General features: G+C 37.4%; 5 protein-coding genes across 5 annotated transcripts; 2 read left to right on the forward strand and 3 right to left on the reverse strand.

The window, feature by feature from the left end:
• Positions 1–1,249: 1,249 nt before the first annotated feature.
• LOC140767497 (very-long-chain aldehyde decarbonylase GL1-10-like) lies at positions 1,250–4,601 on the reverse strand. Its single transcript, XM_073107426.1, has 5 exons — positions 4,209–4,601; positions 3,789–4,111; positions 1,826–1,973; positions 1,692–1,724; positions 1,250–1,598 (listed from the first exon to the last, which is right to left on the reverse strand). Exons 1-5 carry the CDS (start codon positions 4,536–4,538, stop codon positions 1,524–1,526), a joined length of 909 nt encoding a protein of 302 aa, XP_072963527.1. The 5' UTR covers positions 4,539–4,601; the 3' UTR covers positions 1,250–1,523.
• Positions 4,602–5,756: 1,155 nt separating this feature from the next.
• Positions 5,757–9,425, reverse strand: LOC140767044 (uncharacterized). Its single transcript, XM_073106796.1, has 8 exons — positions 9,149–9,425; positions 8,633–8,706; positions 7,902–7,943; positions 7,704–7,745; positions 7,199–7,282; positions 6,829–6,916; positions 6,219–6,316; positions 5,757–6,125 (listed from the first exon to the last, which is right to left on the reverse strand). Exons 1-8 carry the CDS (start codon positions 9,327–9,329, stop codon positions 6,105–6,107), a joined length of 630 nt encoding a protein of 209 aa, XP_072962897.1. The 5' UTR covers positions 9,330–9,425; the 3' UTR covers positions 5,757–6,104.
• Positions 9,426–9,670: 245 nt separating this feature from the next.
• Positions 9,671–13,631, forward strand: LOC140766916 (putative magnesium transporter MRS2-G). Its single transcript, XM_073106604.1, has 5 exons — positions 9,671–10,173; positions 10,733–11,172; positions 11,273–11,554; positions 12,590–12,908; positions 13,458–13,631. Exons 1-4 carry the CDS (start codon positions 9,819–9,821, stop codon positions 12,866–12,868), a joined length of 1,356 nt encoding a protein of 451 aa, XP_072962705.1. The 5' UTR covers positions 9,671–9,818; the 3' UTR covers positions 12,869–12,908; positions 13,458–13,631.
• A 373-nt stretch (positions 13,632–14,004) lies between these two features.
• On the reverse strand, positions 14,005–16,220 carry LOC140766917 (uncharacterized). Its single transcript, XM_073106605.1, has 6 exons — positions 15,852–16,220; positions 15,664–15,761; positions 15,388–15,459; positions 14,736–14,860; positions 14,515–14,587; positions 14,005–14,427 (listed from the first exon to the last, which is right to left on the reverse strand). Exons 1-6 carry the CDS (start codon positions 16,111–16,113, stop codon positions 14,323–14,325), a joined length of 735 nt encoding a protein of 244 aa, XP_072962706.1. The 5' UTR covers positions 16,114–16,220; the 3' UTR covers positions 14,005–14,322.
• Positions 16,221–17,912: 1,692 nt separating this feature from the next.
• Positions 17,913–19,952, forward strand: LOC140767030 (protein CHAPERONE-LIKE PROTEIN OF POR1, chloroplastic-like). Its single transcript, XM_073106774.1, has 3 exons — positions 17,913–18,322; positions 19,166–19,526; positions 19,705–19,952. Exons 1-3 carry the CDS (start codon positions 17,990–17,992, stop codon positions 19,878–19,880), a joined length of 870 nt encoding a protein of 289 aa, XP_072962875.1. The 5' UTR covers positions 17,913–17,989; the 3' UTR covers positions 19,881–19,952.
• Positions 19,953–20,421: the final 469 nt, after the last annotated feature.

Genomic DNA, 20,421 nt, shown 5'->3' on the forward strand with positions numbered 1-20,421 from the left:
CAGTCTAGAATACAATACAAGGGGGCAAGTGATATAAATGAAAATTTAAGAATATAGTATAATTCTAGGCATAACAAAGGGGAGCAATTAGTATGCCCCAATTCGTATTACAAGTTTTGTACAATATCTCAATATATTCAGAAGACAAAATACCTAATCAACAATGCGTCAGTATTAGAGGGAATTAATATCAATTTTAGTAACTCTTGATTCCCATATATTAATTCTAGTAAGTCTCCCAGAAAGTGAAAATGTATATGATTTTCTAACTCTTACCAATAGATATCTAAAATCTTCTTTCACAGACAAGCAAGAAGTGGAAGTAAACTAAGTCCTAGTTGACCAGAATTTCTGAGCCTCTCACCCACAAGAGCTTGCTGCTAGACAATGGCATTACATTCTATAGCAAGTTGGATTAATCAAAGAATGGTCCAATTTTGAACCTGAAGAACCCACTAACTTAAATTATAGGTACCTGTTTAGACAATAACAAGCATTTAATTTGATGAACCTGTACATGGATAGCTTCGAACATGAACAGTTGGGATACTCTTTGATGCCAAATCTAGAGCCTTCTGCAACCCGATAGTTTTAGAAATAGATGAACAGTTTCACTTATCAGTAATAAATTTCTTGATCTGACAACCCCAAAGAAAAAAAAAAAGGGTTCATCTCTGGCCTATTTTTACTTCCTTTGTTGCTAAAGAAATTTAACATCTTCATCCAGAATCCAACAACCTCACACACTACTTGCGGTCTGTGATTATGGTCATGGATGGACCAGTAACAACTTGCTGCCGGTGCTCGGTAAAGACCTCACACCTACTGCTGTCCATAATGAGCAGAGTGTTCTACAACTATACATTGAACTCTTATATCAAACGTGTGCCATTAATGTATATATCTTATGTTTGACAAACAGTTACCTCAGACCTTAAACTTGTAATGCACTCCATGTGTGTCAGATATGGTTTGAAATCGGAACAGATGTAATGAAGCAAGTGATTCGATCGACAGTGGTTAGAACTATGTTTCAGCTCTTGGCTACCATTCCTTTTTTTCTTACAAAAAGGCTGCAACCTTGTTTCATTGAGATATAAAATAGTTAATCTCCAACGTCGAGATTAAACCTGCATTCAGATCACAATACAAGATATCACCAGCAGAGTATATCAACCCCCCAAAACCACCATCAAAAGCAAACAGAACAAAGAACAGCACCATACAAACAAGAAGAGAGTCGAACGCATCCGCCTATCTCAAGCATACAATTACAAACTAAAACTGCCTCGGCAAAGAGGGCTTACAAGTCCAACAAATTAACAAAAGAAAGTTTTAAACCAACACAGAGGAATCGAGATAAAACTATATTTCATTTCACATGACAACATCAGCCTAGAAGTCATCCAAAATCACTGGGTTCTCCACGCCTTCGCCGAGCACTTGCTGCTTCGCTTTTTGCAGCTCTTTCACATTGAAGAAGGAAATTATTGGAATGCAGTAGCTGAAACCAAATTTGAGGCCTAGTCGGACTTCTCGTCGTCGAAATCCGTAGCATTAAATTCTCCATTTTGGCCAGTCCTTCTCCATTGCTCCAACTGTTACAATTATTTTCTTATCATATCTCAATGTATTCAGAATAAAGAGCATGCTAGTGATCAATCTGCAAGAACAAAAGGATCCAGAGCTACCTTTGCTTGGCGTGCCTTGTGATATCTGTAGCCCTGCAGAGAAGATATATAGATATGATAAATAAACTTTTAATGTCAGCATACATACATATGTTATTCTTTCAAATAATTGTGAATAATATAAACTTATATACCTTGTTAGTTCCATATAAGTAATCACAGTATGTGAAGATAGAAGCATAGTTGCTTTGGCTCTGGCCTCCAATGTAATGATGGTAGTCATGGTATTCTGGTCCTCCATAGAAGGGGATATACTTCAAGGGATTCAGAGGGAAATCATAACTGTAGGATAACAAATATATCATTCTTTGCTTTGATACATTGTTCTTTGAAGAGATTTTTTATCTAATTATTATTCAAACAACTACCATAATTGTCATTGTATTCTTTAAAATATTACAATTGTCACCAAAATTATTGAGCTCTTTTAAAAATATCATTATGTCGGTTAAATCTATCTTAAATTATTATTAAAACTAACTTTAGAGTAAGAAAATACTATTTTTTTTTCTCTTATATAAAAACTGCTTAGAATAGTTTGAAATCTATCTAATGTTACTAATATCATTGTATAAGAAATAAAATATTTGTTTATGCAAGGCAAAAATTATTGGTAAAATCAATCAGAAATATTAGTTATATACATATATTAGTTAATTTTAACAATCATCAATCAGTCATAAATATTCTTCAAAAACCAACTATAATGCCAAGTCTACAAGAGTCAAAATTTTCAATAATACTTATAATATTTTAGAGAAAGTAGTGACAATTATAATATTTTAGTGCTTCACACACTCTCACAAATATATTTACCTCTAAATGGGCAACTCTCTTATCATATATATATATATATATGATTGATGTTAGAAAAAGAGTTGAAAAAGAAATTAAATTATCCCATGCATGCTAGGGAGTGGGGAGTTGGCAACTATTAATGATTTTGGGCACTCCAAGCCTTAAATTCTAGACAGCTAGCTATTGTCATTTAACACTAGGAAGCATTTAATTACATGAATGAATCTGCAATCGTCCAGTATCCAAATGTAGTGCCTTAATATATTAAGATAAGGAATAAAGATTGTTCGAAAGCTACTATTCCTGATACCTGAAAGAAAAGAAGGATCTCGATTCTTTAACCAATGGTATTTTAATATGTGTTCATATATTTTTATTATAATAAAATGTGTTATTATAAAAAAAATAATATTTACTCAGTTTTATATGTTAAATTAAAAAATATATATATAATTAAATTACAAAGGCTTCTAATACCAACCTATGTGTCATGATCGCAAACTAATAATAGCTTCAATGTTTGCATTTGATGTCTCCGAGAGCGATCGGATACAAACGCACTAATGTATCAAGTGCATTTAATAATTTTTCATATCTGCTCGAAATTAAAGATTGACTGTATGATTAGAGCGAGCACGATCAAAGTAAATCTATCGATGAATCAACTTATACAAAATTTTAATCCTTACCATGAGAGATGAGCATATCAGACTCATAAATACTAACATTTAGATGGCTCCCAAGTTCTACTATTTTAGTGTTTATCTAATTGAATCAAACAAAGCTGCCCTGGGCGACCATACCTTATGGTCAAGTTGGTGGTCCTTTCTGAGGTCTGGAAGTTGATAGAAATGGAAGAAGGATGTGTTGGATGTATCTTTAGGTCGAACCTGATCGTATAGGAATATTTACAAATAAAAAACCCTTTTCCTTTTACATCCTATCATTCTAATTTCTAAACTATATATACTGTTATGATCAAATCAAACAAACTACACTCGCTCTAAATTAATTGCTTTAGCGGGACTTAAATGAGATAAATTAAAAGTTCGATTTGTAAACAGTACAGCCATAATCCTCTAATTAAGGATTTGAGTGGAGGAAATATTTTGCAACTAACCTGATTACTATTTAGTAGGTAAAAAGTGGAATGCAATATATTGAGTGATTTTAATTAAGTGACTCTCTATATATTGTATGATTTACAATCAATTATTATTATTATTATTATTATTTGTATTAAAACTAATATATATATATATATAAATAAATATATAATCATAGTAGTAGTGTCCCCACCCTTTATGAATATCGACGGCCTCGAACTGGCGGAGTATGATCCAGATGCAGAAGGTGATGGTGTGGCCGGGGGCGATGGCCGGGCCGACGATGGTCGGAATGCCGAACAAGAGGATCTCTGCCCAGTGTCCATAGGCCACCGCGAACCCGATCGGCGCCGTGAATTCGTGGTGGACGTAGTGGATGTTTTCGTACGCCCACTTCCCATGCAAGAACCTATGTAACCAATAGCTCACGTAGTCCTCCGCTAAGAAGTACACAACCAGCTGCGCCGCCATCTCCCCCATCGACGGCAGCGGGAAGCCTGTTCTCATTCCCGTCAGCTGCATGCATTCCATGCCATCAAAACTTGAACTTAAATTAAAACAGTTTCATATTTTGAATTACAGATAGGTGGTCTGATAGAATTATAACTCTAACCTTCATGATGGGGTAGGAGACGAGTAGGAGCGGGCTGAGGGCGAGGACGAAGGTGGTGACGACGCGCTTGTAGCATTGGAAGAAGGAAGCAGGAGGGAGGCGGACCTTGGGCTGGATCTTGTAGCTAGCAATGGAGGAGGGGTGGAAGAGCTCGAGGAAGGCCACGGGAAGAGGAGCCAAAGTGTAAGCGATCAAAAGGCAGAGGAAACTGTGGAAGAATACGATGTAATCCGGCATTCGCGCGGAGTAGTGGAACCAGACCGCCTCGGAAGTCGTGAGGCTCCTCCCGAGAGCCGCCTCCGCTTCCGCCACGCTCGCGTATGGCAGCATCGTGTTCGTAAACTTTTCCTTAATTTTTTCTAGAAAAACCCCTGGGTTTGTTCGGAATTTACTTGTCTTTCGATCGAATGCGGTGAGAATGAGATGAGGTATTATAGTATTTATAGGGGTGGGAGAGGATAAGACTACAAGATTAGTGAGTGCTAACTGTTCATTGATTCGGGCGATCGAGCAATGGCGTTACTGTGGGCGACGACGGTTGGATTGCAAATTAAAGCGGGAAGGAAAGATTTTTGTCGTCTAAGTGGTAGCGTTTAGGTTCGGATCCAAACATGACATCTTGGATTCGTATCCTATCTAGATTGGGAAAACCATTGATTTCGCTACCTGTGAAGAAGCCATGGCTGGTTGGCAACGTGTCGAAACTTAACTAGAAGTCTTGGAACCCCCAAACCCCACTTCGTTAATGCGTATCTGGCTATCACTTCACAGTGATTCACGTCAGTCCCAGCAGTTATGGGCTTGCATGATACCACCTTTAATATTTGACAACACTCGGATAGGAGCAATGAACCAGTTATGGGGCTGCATGATACCATCCTTCAATACTAAGGGCTAATTTTAATTCCCACATAGGAGTATGAAAGGGTTCTAATGTATCATATATATATATATATATATATACTTTAATATTTTTTAAAAATTTATAATCTTAATCTAACAGTTATAATAGTCTGTTTCCGCACCCAATAATAATTTCTCCGTACCAATTTTAAAACCACATCATATAAAAGAAAGATATATTAATTAAAAAATAGTCATTCCTCTAAACTATGCGACATGCAATAGCCATTAACACTTTATTCATGCAGCGAACACAGACGATGACTCGCAACTAACCAATTAAATGGTTTGGTTTGATGGATTGTGATATGATTACTCTAACCGGTTTTAATTAATTTATCTTTTTAAGAGAAAATGAGATCGGTAAATTGCAACATTGGATAAGCATGGCCTGGATTTAGCTGAGAGGCGTTAAGGTTGGATTAATGAAGGGCCCACTTATCTTTCCAGGAACACCAATCCTACTCAGCATTCGAATCAACCAACGGTGACTGCAGAGATCTACCAAAGTCCGGTCCAGTCTAAATAAGTCGAAGAAATTTGTGCAATGGTAGAACGAACAGAAAATATTAGTACTCTTTGTCTCTCACTAGATATTTACATTATATATACTGCACCACGTAGTGGTAGGCCAATAAGAAAAATGACCATAACTCATTTAATAGATTAATGGTGCATTGAACACTACTTTCTAAAAAAATCTTTCTAAGTTTACACTTAAATATCATCCACATGGCAATACAAATACCCATTCTGATCGATGTCATCTTCTGATTCAACACACGATACAACTCACGGAAGTCCGCAAACAAGTTCAGAAGAAAAGCACGAGTTTTTATTTTTCATTTTTCAATTTTCTTCCATAAATTAGCATGTTTCCTTGTCTATTTCACATGACTCAGTAGCTCTGTACTGTGATATCTGATCATTTTTCCTTGTCCAGAATATCACACGGGGGTGTGGATCTGCTTTTATCTTCTATTGATGACTTCTTCAATCTGACTTCTTACCTGACTGTACCAAGTAGGAAAAAATTAATTAATTGTCATCATCTCGGAAAAAAGAATATAGATTTATATGAACATTGAACAAGGAAAAGGAGCAAACCAGCATGTCGTGGTCTCCCATTATTTCTTCTATCACATCGCCAAGAATTTTATCTGCACTATTAGGAACAAGTGCTGCAAAGACGGCCGATTCCAATCCTGAAATTGAGAAAAAGATGTTTGGAGCATGAGGGTTATGTCATTGCGGATGCATTATCAGATAAATTAGCAATATCTGAATAACTTCTGTTGACTAACAACTTAGAAAGCTGTCGTATCTGCCAAAGTAGAAGCATGATTCCTAATCTCATAAAGACGGTACCGACCTATGCTTTATCTTTGAGATATACATTCTGAGAAAAGCAATCATGATAAGATTCTCATACTTTCTAGGAATTACAATGGCAGAAAGAAAGGGTCAAAATATTGATCGGCTTTTCCTGTGTATCTATTAACAGAGATCAAGATTTATCAAGAAACACCTCTCAATGCCTTAATGAGTATGAAAATAGAAGAGTTGAAATATCCATGGCTCAATCATTAAGTGAAACAGGAGTACTGCAGAGAACTTTCAGTTAATGCTGACAGTTGTTTGGAAGCTACGAAGAAATAACAGTAATTATATTGCTGCAGATCTCTTTAGCTGGTTAAGATCAGATATACATATTTACCTGCCTCTTGGAAGGCATCAATGAACATCATCATCTCTTCACCTGTTAAGCCAGATAGGAAGAATATTCGTGGTAATGATTTTGCAACCTGAAATTAAGAAAGTATGTTTATCACTGAGAATTTCTGAAGGAGTGTTATAATCCCAAGAAATGTAATCCATGAACTTAATGGCCCAAGAGAATCTTTACCTATGACAGAGCATGTATGATTTAAACTACACGTCTGAGATCAATCTAGTATAGATTGCTTCCAGATTGTCAGTATTAGTTTACAATGACAACTTTGGATTTATTCCACTAAATACAGTCAAGAAATCCACAATAAGTTTCAAAGAAGAAAGTTGTCCTTGAAAAATATGAGGATGTTAACCTTGACTTCTTTTGGATTAGGCTGTTCAATGTGCATTGCATCCCAGACTGTTTGCTCGATCATATCTTCCGTACATTGAATCACCTGTAATGGGAGAAATTAAAAAAAAAAAAACATTGTTCCCTATCCTACAAGCAATAAAGAAATAATAGATGCAAGTAGCGTATATGAATATGAAAAGTTTCCAAATACATGCACTGCATCAGAAAACATTGAATGTGTACAAAAGTATTATCTGCACACCTAAACCATAAAAATAAGGGAAGGCAATACCACTACCAAAAGATAAGTACCTAAACCCTAAAACCTTAAACCCTAAACTCACATACTAGAGCTAAGTAATAAGTACCTAAACCCTAAACTCACATACTAGAGCAAAGTAATAATTTGACAAGGTAAGCAACAAATTGCAGTAGATTACAAGTTGATGCATCAATAATGTTCACTGCATGAGTTAAATATAGCAAACTAACAAGGAGTCCCAATAATATTGCCAGAACATTACCTTTAAGAAGTCACCATCTAGCTCTTTTAAAAGCTCTTGAACCTGGAAGAGGAAGCGATTAAATCAAGGGTGAAATAATCAAAGTGAAAAACTTTGCACCTTCACAACTTAATAACACTGTACTATCAATATTTGAAAAATAACAATGAGGGGAACATCGGAGAAGGGGTAAGGAGGGAGGGAGAGAGAGAGAGATACCTTGTTAGTTTCATCCGCTTCAAATCCTATAAGCAATAGAGCCTAACATAGGATAAAAGTTGCCATCATGTCAAAACATAAATACCTGATAATTTGCAATGCCTTGATTAAATATTTTAAAGAGATCTACTGTAATTATCAAGCAATGCTAAATTTAACAGAGAAACAAAAGAAGTACCTATTGGCAGAAGACGCTCAAATGTCCACACTAAGTCAGAGTGAAGTGGCAAACATATAGCCATATTCAATTGGATAAATTTTCTAGTTTTGTAGTAGTAACTGAAGTGAGCTAATAGATAAGATGGGATACGACCTACTATGATTTGGTCTTTGGAAATTCATTAGTGTTTCCTCCAAAATTTGAACCTCCATCTAATTAAGAATGCGAGGATTCAAATCATGAGTGTTCTCACTGCCTATTCTTTTCCTGTGATAAGTACATTTTCACAATAGACGACTAGTTGAAGAAACTAATGTTCGGAAGGACCACTCGACTAGATTTAAGACAATCTAATAAGTACATTAGAAAGTTACCCCTGCTTAGTATCTTGACTAATCGTCTTGGAAATACTATTCCAAATGGTAATTTTGTAGGCAAAATGTCAACTTTTGACAGAAGTTTCACTGAATATTGAAATAGAACTAAAATTATTTGCCATTACTAGTCACCAGTATAAATACATACATATATATATATATATATATATATATATATATATATGTCAACTTACAGGAGGACCATATATAGGATCTTCAGCATTCAAGGGAACGAATTTAGATTCTTCAAATAATTCACTAGGGACCCCTGCATGTCATATATAACCAAATTTCTATTCAACAATTCAATAATATATAAGAAATTGCAGGATATACAAATAACAAATAATTACATATAAGCTACATTTAAAAAAAATCCATAATAGTGGTACATTTAGCACGAACAAGAAGACAAAAATACAAGTCAAACGGAATAAGTGAAATGAGAAAGCAGTGTCCTTAGGTACGTATCAATGTTTACGTGGATACACCAAATGTACAATAAAAATAGCACTCTCCCCTACGTATAAATACAGCGATTTGGTTAAGACAATCTATCGAGCATCTTATCTTCACTTAAGGAAATTGGCATTTTGTATAAGACTCACTAAGATTATAGGTCTACCTACCATCTCCACTTCCGTTATTAGGGTAGTAATTCGATGGAATGCAACAAAGAGGAGCAAAAGGGTTTAAATAAATCTAATCACCTTCTGAGGACGCCCGAATTGGATACTGACAGAATTTGCTGCTCCTCATCAAGGAAGCGTTAGAACTGCGTGGCTCCAACGGAGAAGGGAAATTTGGAGGAATGGAGAAGCAAAGGTTGTTATTGGAGTGGCGAGTCCGAGAGATGAGGAGGAAGAAATTATGGGAAGTGGATGCAGCCATTGATTATTCCTCTCTCCTCTCTCCTCTCCCTCTCCCTCTCACTCTCCCTCTCTCGCTCCCCGAAAATGGAGACACGGCGCTGTGGCTAAGGTTACGAAATATCCGAAGAAATAGGGAAATTTGCACATAGAGTCCTATTCTTTTTATAAAATGAGAAACAAGCAGTTAGGCTCTTGTAGGTGGGTTTGTAAAATGTGAAACTACGGGGGTTTCAATGACTAAATCACTTCAATATAGGGTGTTAGATGTAAATTTCACATTATTCAGGTCACAGGTGTCCAGGAAAGGAATAATATATATTATGCATGATACAGTATAAATGGTCGAGATTTATTGACATCCAACCTTCTAAAAGTAATCGAATCTCAAAATCTCCCGTGTCTCGACCTCTATAATGGGGGAATAAGGAGAAGAGGAGAGTTGGAAGAGAGAATAGAAGCGATCATACCCTTTCTTAGGGTTTCTTGATTCCCATGGTGGAGAAGAACGATGGGGAGGCGATCCGGGAAGAAGCCGCTCTCCTTCCTCTCCAAGAAGTTGCGATCGTTCAAGAGGATGGAGCTGCAGCCGATGGTAACGGCGACGTCACCGATCCCTAGCGCGAAGGTCGTCAACAACCATGGGAATCCGGCTGCGGAAGCGACGGCGTCCGTATCCGCCACCGGCGGCGCAAAGGGGGTCAAGAAGAAGCCCGGCGGGGCGCGGCTCTGGATGAGGTTCGATCGCAGGGGGCAGTCGGAGATCTTGGAGTGCGACAAGAGCGTAATTATTAAGCGTGCGGCGATCCCCGCGCGCGACCTTCGGATTCTTGGGCCCATCTTCTCCCACTCCTCCAATATCCTCGGTGAGTTCCTTGCATGATCCAATTGTTTTTGCTGATCTTTAATCGATGTTTAATGTTCTTAGTTATCTTATTGAATAATTGGAATATAGTAGTTCTTTCTCGAATTGCCATATGATGAGCGTTATCAAGTAGGGAGCTATTAACCAATTTTTCTCCTGTAAGTGCCATATGATAAACTGTATTTTATCTCTTACCGTGTTCCCCTCATGTGTTGTATCAGTTGTTTAATCTAATATTTCTCTTGTTGTGGTTAGACGGACTCGTACTAAATATTTGTGTTTCATGCTGTCGCAGATGGCAGGATGAATACTGGATATGCTTTTCTTGTGTAATCTATTAACCAATATTGTAGGATTTTGATAGCTTATATGTGTCATGCTGTTGGATTAATATGTGGAGTTTGATGATTGAAAAGAAACTTGCTTGAGTTTTTGATGCAAGACATTATGAAGTTAATATTGTTTCCAAGACGTACTGATATTTGGTGCTTAGAGTTATAATTATAATTGGCTGCTATTGGTAGTTTATTGATCTTTATTTCTTTGGTTTGTTTCCTCAGCAAGGGAGAAAGCTATGGTTGTTAATCTTGAATTTATTAGGGCCATAGTTACTGCTGAAGAAGTACTTCTGCTAGATCCTCTGTGTAAGGAAGTTATTCCTTTTGTCGACCAATTAAGGCGGCAGCTCCCTTTGAAGAGTCCTGTCAGGAATAATGAGCCAGGGCATATGGAAAAACAAGGCAACATTCATTCAATTGATGGAGAGCTGTCTCACTTAAATGAGACAGACGGAGTTGAGCGTGAACTTCCCTTTGAGTTTCAGGTATTAGAGATTGCACTGGAAGTTGTTTGTTCATCCTTGGACTCTAGAGTCACTGATCTCGAGAGAGAGGCATATCCTGTGTTGGATGAACTAGCTAAGAATGTCAGCACTAAGAACCTAGAGCGTGTGAGGAGTTTGAAAAGCAATCTTACTCGTTTGCTTGCACGTGTTCAAAAGGTATTACTTGAATTTTGTCTTTAGCTTCATTTCTCTTTCTCTTTCTACGCTTGCTTATTTTTCTTTAGTTGTCTAATACAATAGTATTCCGTGCTCCCAGGCTAGGGATGAAATTGAACATCTTTTGGATGATAATGAAGATATGGCACATTTGTACTTAACAAGAAAGCAAATTCAGAACCAGCAATTTGAAGTTCTAATGGCTTCTGGGGCTTCAAATAGTATAATTGCTTCAGGAGCAAATCTTGCAAGACTTGGCTCTAATATTCAAGGTAGTGCCAGCATTGCTACTACTTTACATTCGGATGATGTGGAGGACCTTGAGATGTTGCTTGAGGCTTACTTCATGCAGCTGGATGGAACACGCAACAGACTCTTGTCGGTTAGTACTAATTTTCTCCTTTTAGAGGGAGCACAAATATTCTTATTATGCTAGTGACAGACCAAGTTTATCGTAGTTATCTGTCTGTTTGCTATAGTGATACTTATTGCTAAATTTTTGCCACCCCCCTTGAAATTATGCTATTACAGGCTGAATTCTTGTCCTTTAATTTGATTAATGTCATTAGAGTCCTTTGATTGAAGCAATTGAGACTTGAGATGCATGTGTCATTTAAGAAGCTCCAGATAATGCTATGTTTGCAGTTTGCTTCAGAATTAAGCAGCATAAGACAAATGTCCTCAACGAGTTGTATTTCTTCTAGGAGAAATTTATCAACTTGTTTTAGTGGTCATCAGGTACTTAGTTGTGCCCAAAATGAAGGCCCTTTTATACAAATAGTATTAGTTTTCTAGTAATGTAATGTAATTAGAATTATAGATGTTCTCAGTTAGAAAAAGAATCTCAAACATATTTAGGGAATGTTCTTATCTTTCCATTTCGGGATGCATTCTCTTGCTATTAGATGGCTTCTTTGAATACATGTATGCGGGGGTTGAATCCAAAAACGTCACAGCAGTTCCAACAGGAGCATTTGTCACTATTTTATCTCGCTCAGAATGTCATCCTACTTCTTTGATTGTGTTTACAATCTCTCATGAATTGACCTTTTACACTTGTATTCATGTATCCTTGTTACTGGACAAGTTTTTGGTATTAATAAGTCTGCTATTTGTGAATCATCTCAATTCTCAAGTGCATTTGTTTGCTTCTTATTGATCCACTTGCTGTAGTGAGTTGCATGATAGCTATCAAATGATGGAAGCCTGAATGCAAACTCAGATCATGTGACCTGGCTTCTTTTGTAGTTTTATGTTCAGATGGCTTCTTTTTATTGAAGAAAAAGAAAGTGCTTAAGAGGCTTCTTCATAGTTTGTTGATTAGGAATGTGGGATTTTCATGTTGACTCTATTCAATGACTTCCATGCTGCTTAACTAACTGATAATAAACTTTTGCCCCTTCGATGAGATCAACAGGTCCGTGAATATATTGATGACACTGAAGACTATGTTAACATCCAACTTGACAATCAGCGTAATGAACTTATTCAACTCCAGCTGATATTAACCATGGCATCGTTTGCCATAGCTATCGACACATTCATAGTAGGAGCTTTTGCTATGAACATCCCATGCAGCTGGTACAACGTTAATGGCATCTTTTGGCCTTTTGTCGGAGGTACCTCATCTGGCTGTTTCTTTGTCTTCCTTATCATTATGGGCTATGCCAGGTGGAAGAAGCTGCTTGATCCCTAAATTAATGTCATCTCAGAGGAATGGGGTCAGCATGATTGAGGTGCGCCTTCAGCTATATCCTTCTATATTCCTAAGTGAACTTGAACTAGAAGTACAACAGTTATTTCTCTAACAAAGGCATAGGACATACTGGTGTAAACCATGTGTATATTTTGATTAATGAATTTGTATGCTTTGACATATCCCATGCTTCTAAGAAATTATTCTTGTCAAGTTCAGCTTTAGGTTCTGACTTTCTTTTCCTATTTTTTATAATAGGCCACTCAGATATCTGAACCATGTTATTTACCTTTTCTATTATTATGGATATGCTTTGATCTTTACTATATTTCTTACTTGAAAGGGGGGGAAAAGTCTTATAATTCTTGGGGCTTTGTCAATTTCAAACTTGTAGTCATAGTTGGGACGGTATTTGAGAGGATTAGTAGCCCTACAATGCTCACTAATATATCGACAAATTGAGTATACACTTGTAGTGCCACTGTATTTTTTTTTTCTTCACTATATGGATTTCGAATAATTGGATTTGGACTAAGCATGGATTAGGGCTAATTGCAGTCTTTCCTGTCTTTGCTTTTCGTGCTTTCAGGTGCTCTCTTGCTTGATGATGAAATATGTAGAAGCAGAACGCCAGGTGTTGACGTACAGGCGCAAACCTTATAGATCATATTTGACAATATAATTGGTGGTAAATTTGGATGAACGTTGCTACCATTCCTGTCAAATATAATACACTTGCATAATTTATAAATTGCTCCTCTCATTACTCACATGTCAAGTAGGGAATATCAAGTGTACATTGGATTTGAATTTCTCCACACAAAAAGTGTACATTGGATTTGGGAGTAAAAAAAACCACATACAGAGAAGATCAACATCCAAAATTTTTTGTCCACTAACATCTTTGTTGTGATCTTTTGGATTGATATTTTAGTGGTCTTGACTCGATTGACTCTCCTCAGCGATTGTTTTATGGTTTAATTAGAACACCATAACTTACCAGTCTCTCTAACATAGAATTCCACCAGCAAGCAGGTTGTGTTGATTCATATAGATATTCTGTGTTTCAGTAAGGTGGTGCGTTTTTCTCAGGGTTCCAACTTCAAACTGCGACAAATATTTAAACTATTCCTAAAAGAACAACAAAAATAATAACTGGCAAAAGAAAATTACAACAGTGATATCCTACCAACATCATCAGAAACGGCAGCAGCCCGATGACAGAAGTACAAATTAGTTTTACAATATAGAAGAAAATCTTGTGTAGATATATTTGCATCTGGAACAACTGGACAAATTATATCTTAAGACCAGTATAGCAGCTGACTAAACGTACAGAGCGAGCAATGCTAAAGATAAATTGTGCAAAGATCCATCTCCTTCAAGAAATCAACCTTAACTTTCAGTTTATTGCGAAAGTATTGCCATGAGATTACGAGCGATTATGGGGTAAATTAGAAGCTGAGACCAAGCTGAAGGCCAAATGCTGCATGGATTAGAAAAAGGGTCATGATGCTACTACCAAGGAGTCCATGTGCAGTCCTCAGGCCTGGATTTTCCTGAAAGCATAGTAGAGAAGTTTGATGTATACATGATTTACACTAGAACCAAATTTACGACGGTGTGATAGTGCTACGGTATTATACCTTGAACAATGCTGGCAAAATAGATTGAACAGTCAAGAGGGCAAGACCAATAAAGCCCGAGACTGCATGAGGGCTGCAAACAAATATCACAAGGCATGAGTGTTTAAATTTATTAGTATGTAGCGTTTAAAGATCGATACCTTTTTGTTTTGCAACTACTCAATTATTCACATTTGAGGACATTATAAGATTCTTTAGCCTTAATGCGTAAAGAGAGGTACCTCTCAAATATTGGTTTGTCAGATGTGAGCAGAGCAGTTATTCCACCGGTAGCCCCAAGAGCAAAGAAGAAAAACATCCCAGCGAGGAGCTTAGGATGAAGATCTTTGGCCTTAGCCTTCTCCTCCTTCAGTAGAGTATTAGAATGCATTGTAAACAGAAATCTTGCTCAAAAAGAGGGAAAAAGAAAAGACATTAAATATGCGGTGAGATACCCTGTTGTATTTCGCTAGGTCAGTGCAGTGGAACAGTTATTTACTTCCTACAATCTCTGCCTCGCAGTTCAATTTTTGCTCTATGAGACAAAGCAATCCAAAGGCATACTTTTTCCTTTTCTAGTAGAATGGATAGATAGTCTGTATTCATGCATGCTCAAATGGAATTTACATATGTATGCATATTTATGTATAGGTATTTATTCTCATAAGGCCACAATACTTAGAAACTGTACCGCCTAAAAAGGCTAAAATGACTTGAACCACAATAAATTTGTAACTTTCTTGGCACACTTTATGAAACATTAGGAGATTAAACTTGAAGTAACAACTTGACATAAGATTTAATGCATGTAAGTTAGAAAGAATGTCTTGAGAAATATGTATATCCATAGAAGATAGATCCCTACTACCGTAAGGGTATACAAATATTACTTACTGCATCATCTGACAATCTTATTCGAAATCCTAGATATGTTCCATAGCCACCCATTGCAAAGAGTACAACAGCCTACAAAAAAAAATAAGAGTATCAATGATCAAATAAATCGATCAATATGAATTTGAACATATAGGTTAAAGCATGTACAAGAAGACGAATTCTGCCGACTACTTGCATTTCAAAACGCAAAATAAGAGCAAATTAAACTGTATATTGTAGTAAAAAGAGACGACTTTTTTTATAAAAAAATCCATAGGGCAAATTGAGCATTACCATGTTTCCCGGATGACCCCAATGCACGAGCCACTCGGGGAGATTTAAAGTCTTCACGATCTCAACGAAAGGCCCAAAAATTGACCTCGTGACCTCGGCTAAACGAGAAAAAAGGACGGAAATTTTACAATGCCGAACGATCTAATCGCATAGCAAAACAGCAGCAAAGCACGACAAACCCAACTCACCTCCGGGCAGGGCAGCTACAAAGAGCAGCGGGAAAGGAGCGACCGAGTACAAGAACGTCTCCCCATGCTTCTCACTTCCCTCTTCCTTGGCTTTCTCTACTCTAATGGGTTCTCTGGCTTGTGAGTTCGCGACAATAGCGTCCTCTTTGTGTGTGCATCTTGTGGAGAGAAGAGAAGAAGGTGATCTTCCGCACTTGGAGGGGATTAGAGGAGAGAGGGAAGCGTGTGGTCTTAGAGCGTAGCTAGCCGTGAGCATTGCCATCTCCCTCTCCCCCCTCTCTCTCTCTCTCTCTCTCTCTCTCTCTCTCTCTCTCTCTCTCTCTCTCTCTCTCTCTAAAATACTGTAAGCAGTGCTGGGAGGAGGTGCGCGTGGAAAGAGGGAAGCCAAGTGAGAGTAAAAGGATATTGAAAGCCCATCCGATGGACATAGCCCATATTACACCTAGACGGCTAGACCCCCATATAATTATGCTCTTATTTTTTATTTTATTTTATTGCACGCTATTTTTTTATTAAAAAATATTACTTTCTGTCACGTGACTGACTATTCTACTTTCATTTAGGAAATAAAAATTAACCTTACCTCTGAATAAATTTTGTTTGTAGATTAAAATAAAAATAAATAGATTTTAAAATCAAATGATGAAACATTTTATTTTATTTTTTTAATTTTGAAAGTACTAAAATATTCTTTATTCTATTAATATTTGTTAGAGTAAAAATTAATCTAAAATGCGTCTTAGACGTTAAATATAAAATACAGCCGTCTGATAATAAATATCTATATGATATGACGTAAATAATAATAACAAAAAATCTAACATAATTGTTATTGTCTTACCCGACAAGATTCCCGCCGCAGTAGTCTATTGATAAGACTAATAATAAAGGTTGCTGTAATGCTCACCTACTTACCTAAATAATTTTAAACGTTCATCCATCTGAGTACTCATATCGGACTACAAAACTCTCGCACGCTAAAAATTAATACAGATGGGAGTATCTTTATAATTAGATAGCCTAATGAGAGATTTTTCTATACAGGGATGAGAGTGGTGATGGCATAATTAGCTTTCTAGGTAGAGAATTAGGCTTCAAAGTCCTAGTTTATATGTTCAAGTCTACAGATGAGCCTCTGTGGAGGATCAAAAATCTTGGGGATGACTGCAGAATTAAGCACATTTTTTAGCTAACCTGGGTCAAAGTTCAAACCTTGCTTAGAAACCCATTTTGGCTTAGAACTCACCAAAGTGATGCATTGCTTTAAGCAATAAGAAACAGTGGAGATCTTATGGCCATTGACCTTTGATTCTTCTCGTTGCTACTCTAGGCGAGAACAAAGAAGTCACTTTCCAAAACTGAGTCTGAGTTCGTTGGCTTCCGTTAAGTGCAGTCTTTTACGCCATACTCTTTGACAAGTAGAGAAGTTGGACAGCTACAAGTAACATATAATAACCATCTGGGATCCAAGAATCAAACTTATGCCAACCAAATTTAACCAATCTATTGTAATTAGGAAGGAGGTGAGGAACTGTTGATGCACTAAATTTTATGTTACGTGCTTGTGTGATTAAAGTATTTTTGAGGAGATTTGAACATAGCACCCTACATTCTAACGATTTTACGGTTGTATCGTTATATCTACACTATTTGCAAAATAGCACCTTACCTTTTCCTAAATATCAGAACACGTTCCGTTCCTTTTTTTTTTATTTGCCATCCACCCATTAATAGTGCATTAATAGTGCGAGTCTTTAAAGAGATTTTAGTAGGATAGGTAGCAGAACTGAACCATAGTTTGTGTAGTTTCATTGAACTTGGATTCGATCCGTTAAGAGTTGATCATGTTTAAAGAATTTATTAAAAAATAATCTATATTGTTATTTTTACTAAGTTTTATTTATATAAAATATAAGATGTTATTTGCAATTTTCCGATGGTTCCATAATCCGGGTCCCAACTTAAGCATTTATATAGTATTTTAATATGTCTGTAATTCAAAATCAAGCTTGATAGTCAAATTATTATTTTTTTAGGTTTTATTCCAAACCTTTCGCGTCAGTCAGCCGCATAAAAATCTCTTCGAGCGAGCGAGAGAGAGAGAGAGAAAGAGAGAGTAGAGAGAGAGAGGAGAACGAATGGCCACAGCGCTCTCGCTTAACGGCTCCATCCTCCACAAGAAGCCAGCCTTGGCCAAGGAGAAGCCCGTCGCCGCACGGCACGTCCCCCACCGGGCGGCGCACGTGTGGAGGAGGAGGCGGTGGTTGGCGCCGGGGATCGCCGTGCCGCGGCGTTCGCCTCCGCCGGCGGCCGGGTCGAGGGCCGATGACTCTTCGGCGCCGTTCGGTATGTCGATGGAGGGGGCCATGAAGCTGCTCGGTGTCTCGGAAGGCGCGTCCTTTGATGACATCCTCCGAGCCAAGAACGCCATCATCGCCTCTTGCAAGGATGACCAAGAGGCCGTGGCCCAGGTCGGATTCCCTTGATCTCCTCTTTTCATTTCAAAATTTGGGATTTTTTTTTCCGGTTGTTGAGCTCTCTTGTTTGGTGTTATTAGGGTTAGAAAAAGATGAAATTGCTGTTCTTGATTTCTTCAATTCTTTCTACGCCCTTTCAAAATCTGAATTGGTAGTTTCTTGCTTGGGAGCGAAGAAATTGGTGTCAAGTTAGTGACAGATGGAGCAATAATTGGAAGATGTATTCTTTTTGAGGGTGTCTTGGGTGATGTCCCACTCAATTGAGATATCGTGCAAATTTCTTATAAATAATTAGAGGGAAGGTATCCTTATTTGAAAGTTCGGGAATTGTGCAATTGGCTACTATTATTTAATTAGAGAAAAGACCCGGGCACAACCTCAGGGTTACTCTAATTATATTTGTTAGAACCAATGTACTGGATTTACCTTGAGTTTATTAAGAATCAATTATATATGTTATCTATCTACTGAGGTCTCATTGAGATGATGTGATCATGAGTTACTTTTCGTGCTTTCACCATGCAAGCATTGAGATCTTAATACCATAAAACAGTTGAGACCTAGAGATTTTTGAAATACGTTGATGATTGTATTAATCCAAATGACAAGATGATTCTTTTTATTTTACAACGAAACATTTGCTTGGGCTTAGGTTGGACTTAATGAAAACATTTACTTTAGCTTATCATTTGGAATTTCTTAACTAGTAGCAGCTTGGATTTCGAGAAAAGCGTAACTCGCTTGAAACTTAAAAGTACTAGTTCTTTGTATCTATATATTGACAAATTACTTCTCCCCGCATTCATATCTGATACCGCGTTATATATTCTGTTTCAGGTTGAGGCAGCATATGATATGTTGCTTATGCAGAGTTTGTCACAACGCAGGGCTGGCAAAGTTGTTGACAGTAGCATCCGTTATGCTGATGTTAAATCTGTGACAAGTGCAGGAACAGGATCTATGGTACAGTGGATGCAGGCAACTGTAAGGAATATTCCTGTTTCAGTTGAGTCGCCATCTTCTAGAACTTTAGGCATCCAGGCAGGCGTTTATGGAGCATTGATGGTTTCTACATTTGTTACTGGAACCTCCACATCCTTACCAGGCACATATTCAGGTGCTGATGTTCCTGGAATAATATTGGCAACAGGATTTGGAGCTTCATTGTACTTTTTGACAAAGAAGAACATTAGCCTAGGTAATATAGCTTTACTAATTTAGTGTTCTGCTTGGTTTAGGCTAGTAGTTCCAAAGTCCGAATTACTATAAGTTAACTCATATGTTTGGAAACAGATCGGCGATATGATGATACAAGTGTATGAAATTTGATGCTAAATTGCTTGTGCATCTTAGATGACAAATCTTGTGTGTTGCAGGGAAGGCTGCCGTAATCACTGTCGGGAGTCTTGCTGTGGGTGCTGCTGTTGGATCAGTAGTAGAAAATTGGTTGCAGGTGGACATCGTGCCCTTTTTCGGTGTTCATTCTCCTGCTGTTATTGTAAGTGTATTTGTTCTGTTTTCACAAATGTTGGGGTCACTGTATCTGAGATAGGCCTGAAATATACTGATTGTATTTGGTCCGTAATTAATTGAAATGAAATCTCTTACACATTGTTCAGCATAATTTGCGCTTCCATGACATCTGTTTCGCAAACTGGTCTATTGTGTTTTTATATCTCAATTTTTATCCATAACCAATTAGCTTGTGAGATCTTATTGTGAATCGCAAGAGTTTCTTTTCTTTTAACTTCAAGGTGGATTGCCTTAAACACAATTAACTATTGTTTTATGAATCAAAATGTGAAAACTTGATCTTGGCTGACTTGAAATGAAGTGCAGCTCATCAAGTTGTATCCTGAAGGGTGTGAATCCTGGCGTGGATCTTTAAGATGTCATTAAGCTGAGTGCTTTTGTAATATGTCATAAAGTTTTCAAATGAAACAAAAGGAAGCAGGACAATTTGCACCCTTCTTTAATGGATTCCTGTATCATTCTGCAAAATTTTGATGATGCCCATCAGCCCATAGTGGGGATCCCCTCTGGGAAATGGAGGGAGCACAGGTCATACCAGTTGTGTGCTTTCAGATTTGCGC

The sequence above is a fragment of the Typha angustifolia genome, chromosome 9 (genome assembly GCF_048772165.1).
Source record: "Typha angustifolia cultivar Huaian chromosome 9, ASM4877216v1, whole genome shotgun sequence".
Taxonomy (NCBI): Eukaryota; Viridiplantae; Streptophyta; class Magnoliopsida; order Poales; family Typhaceae; genus Typha; species Typha angustifolia.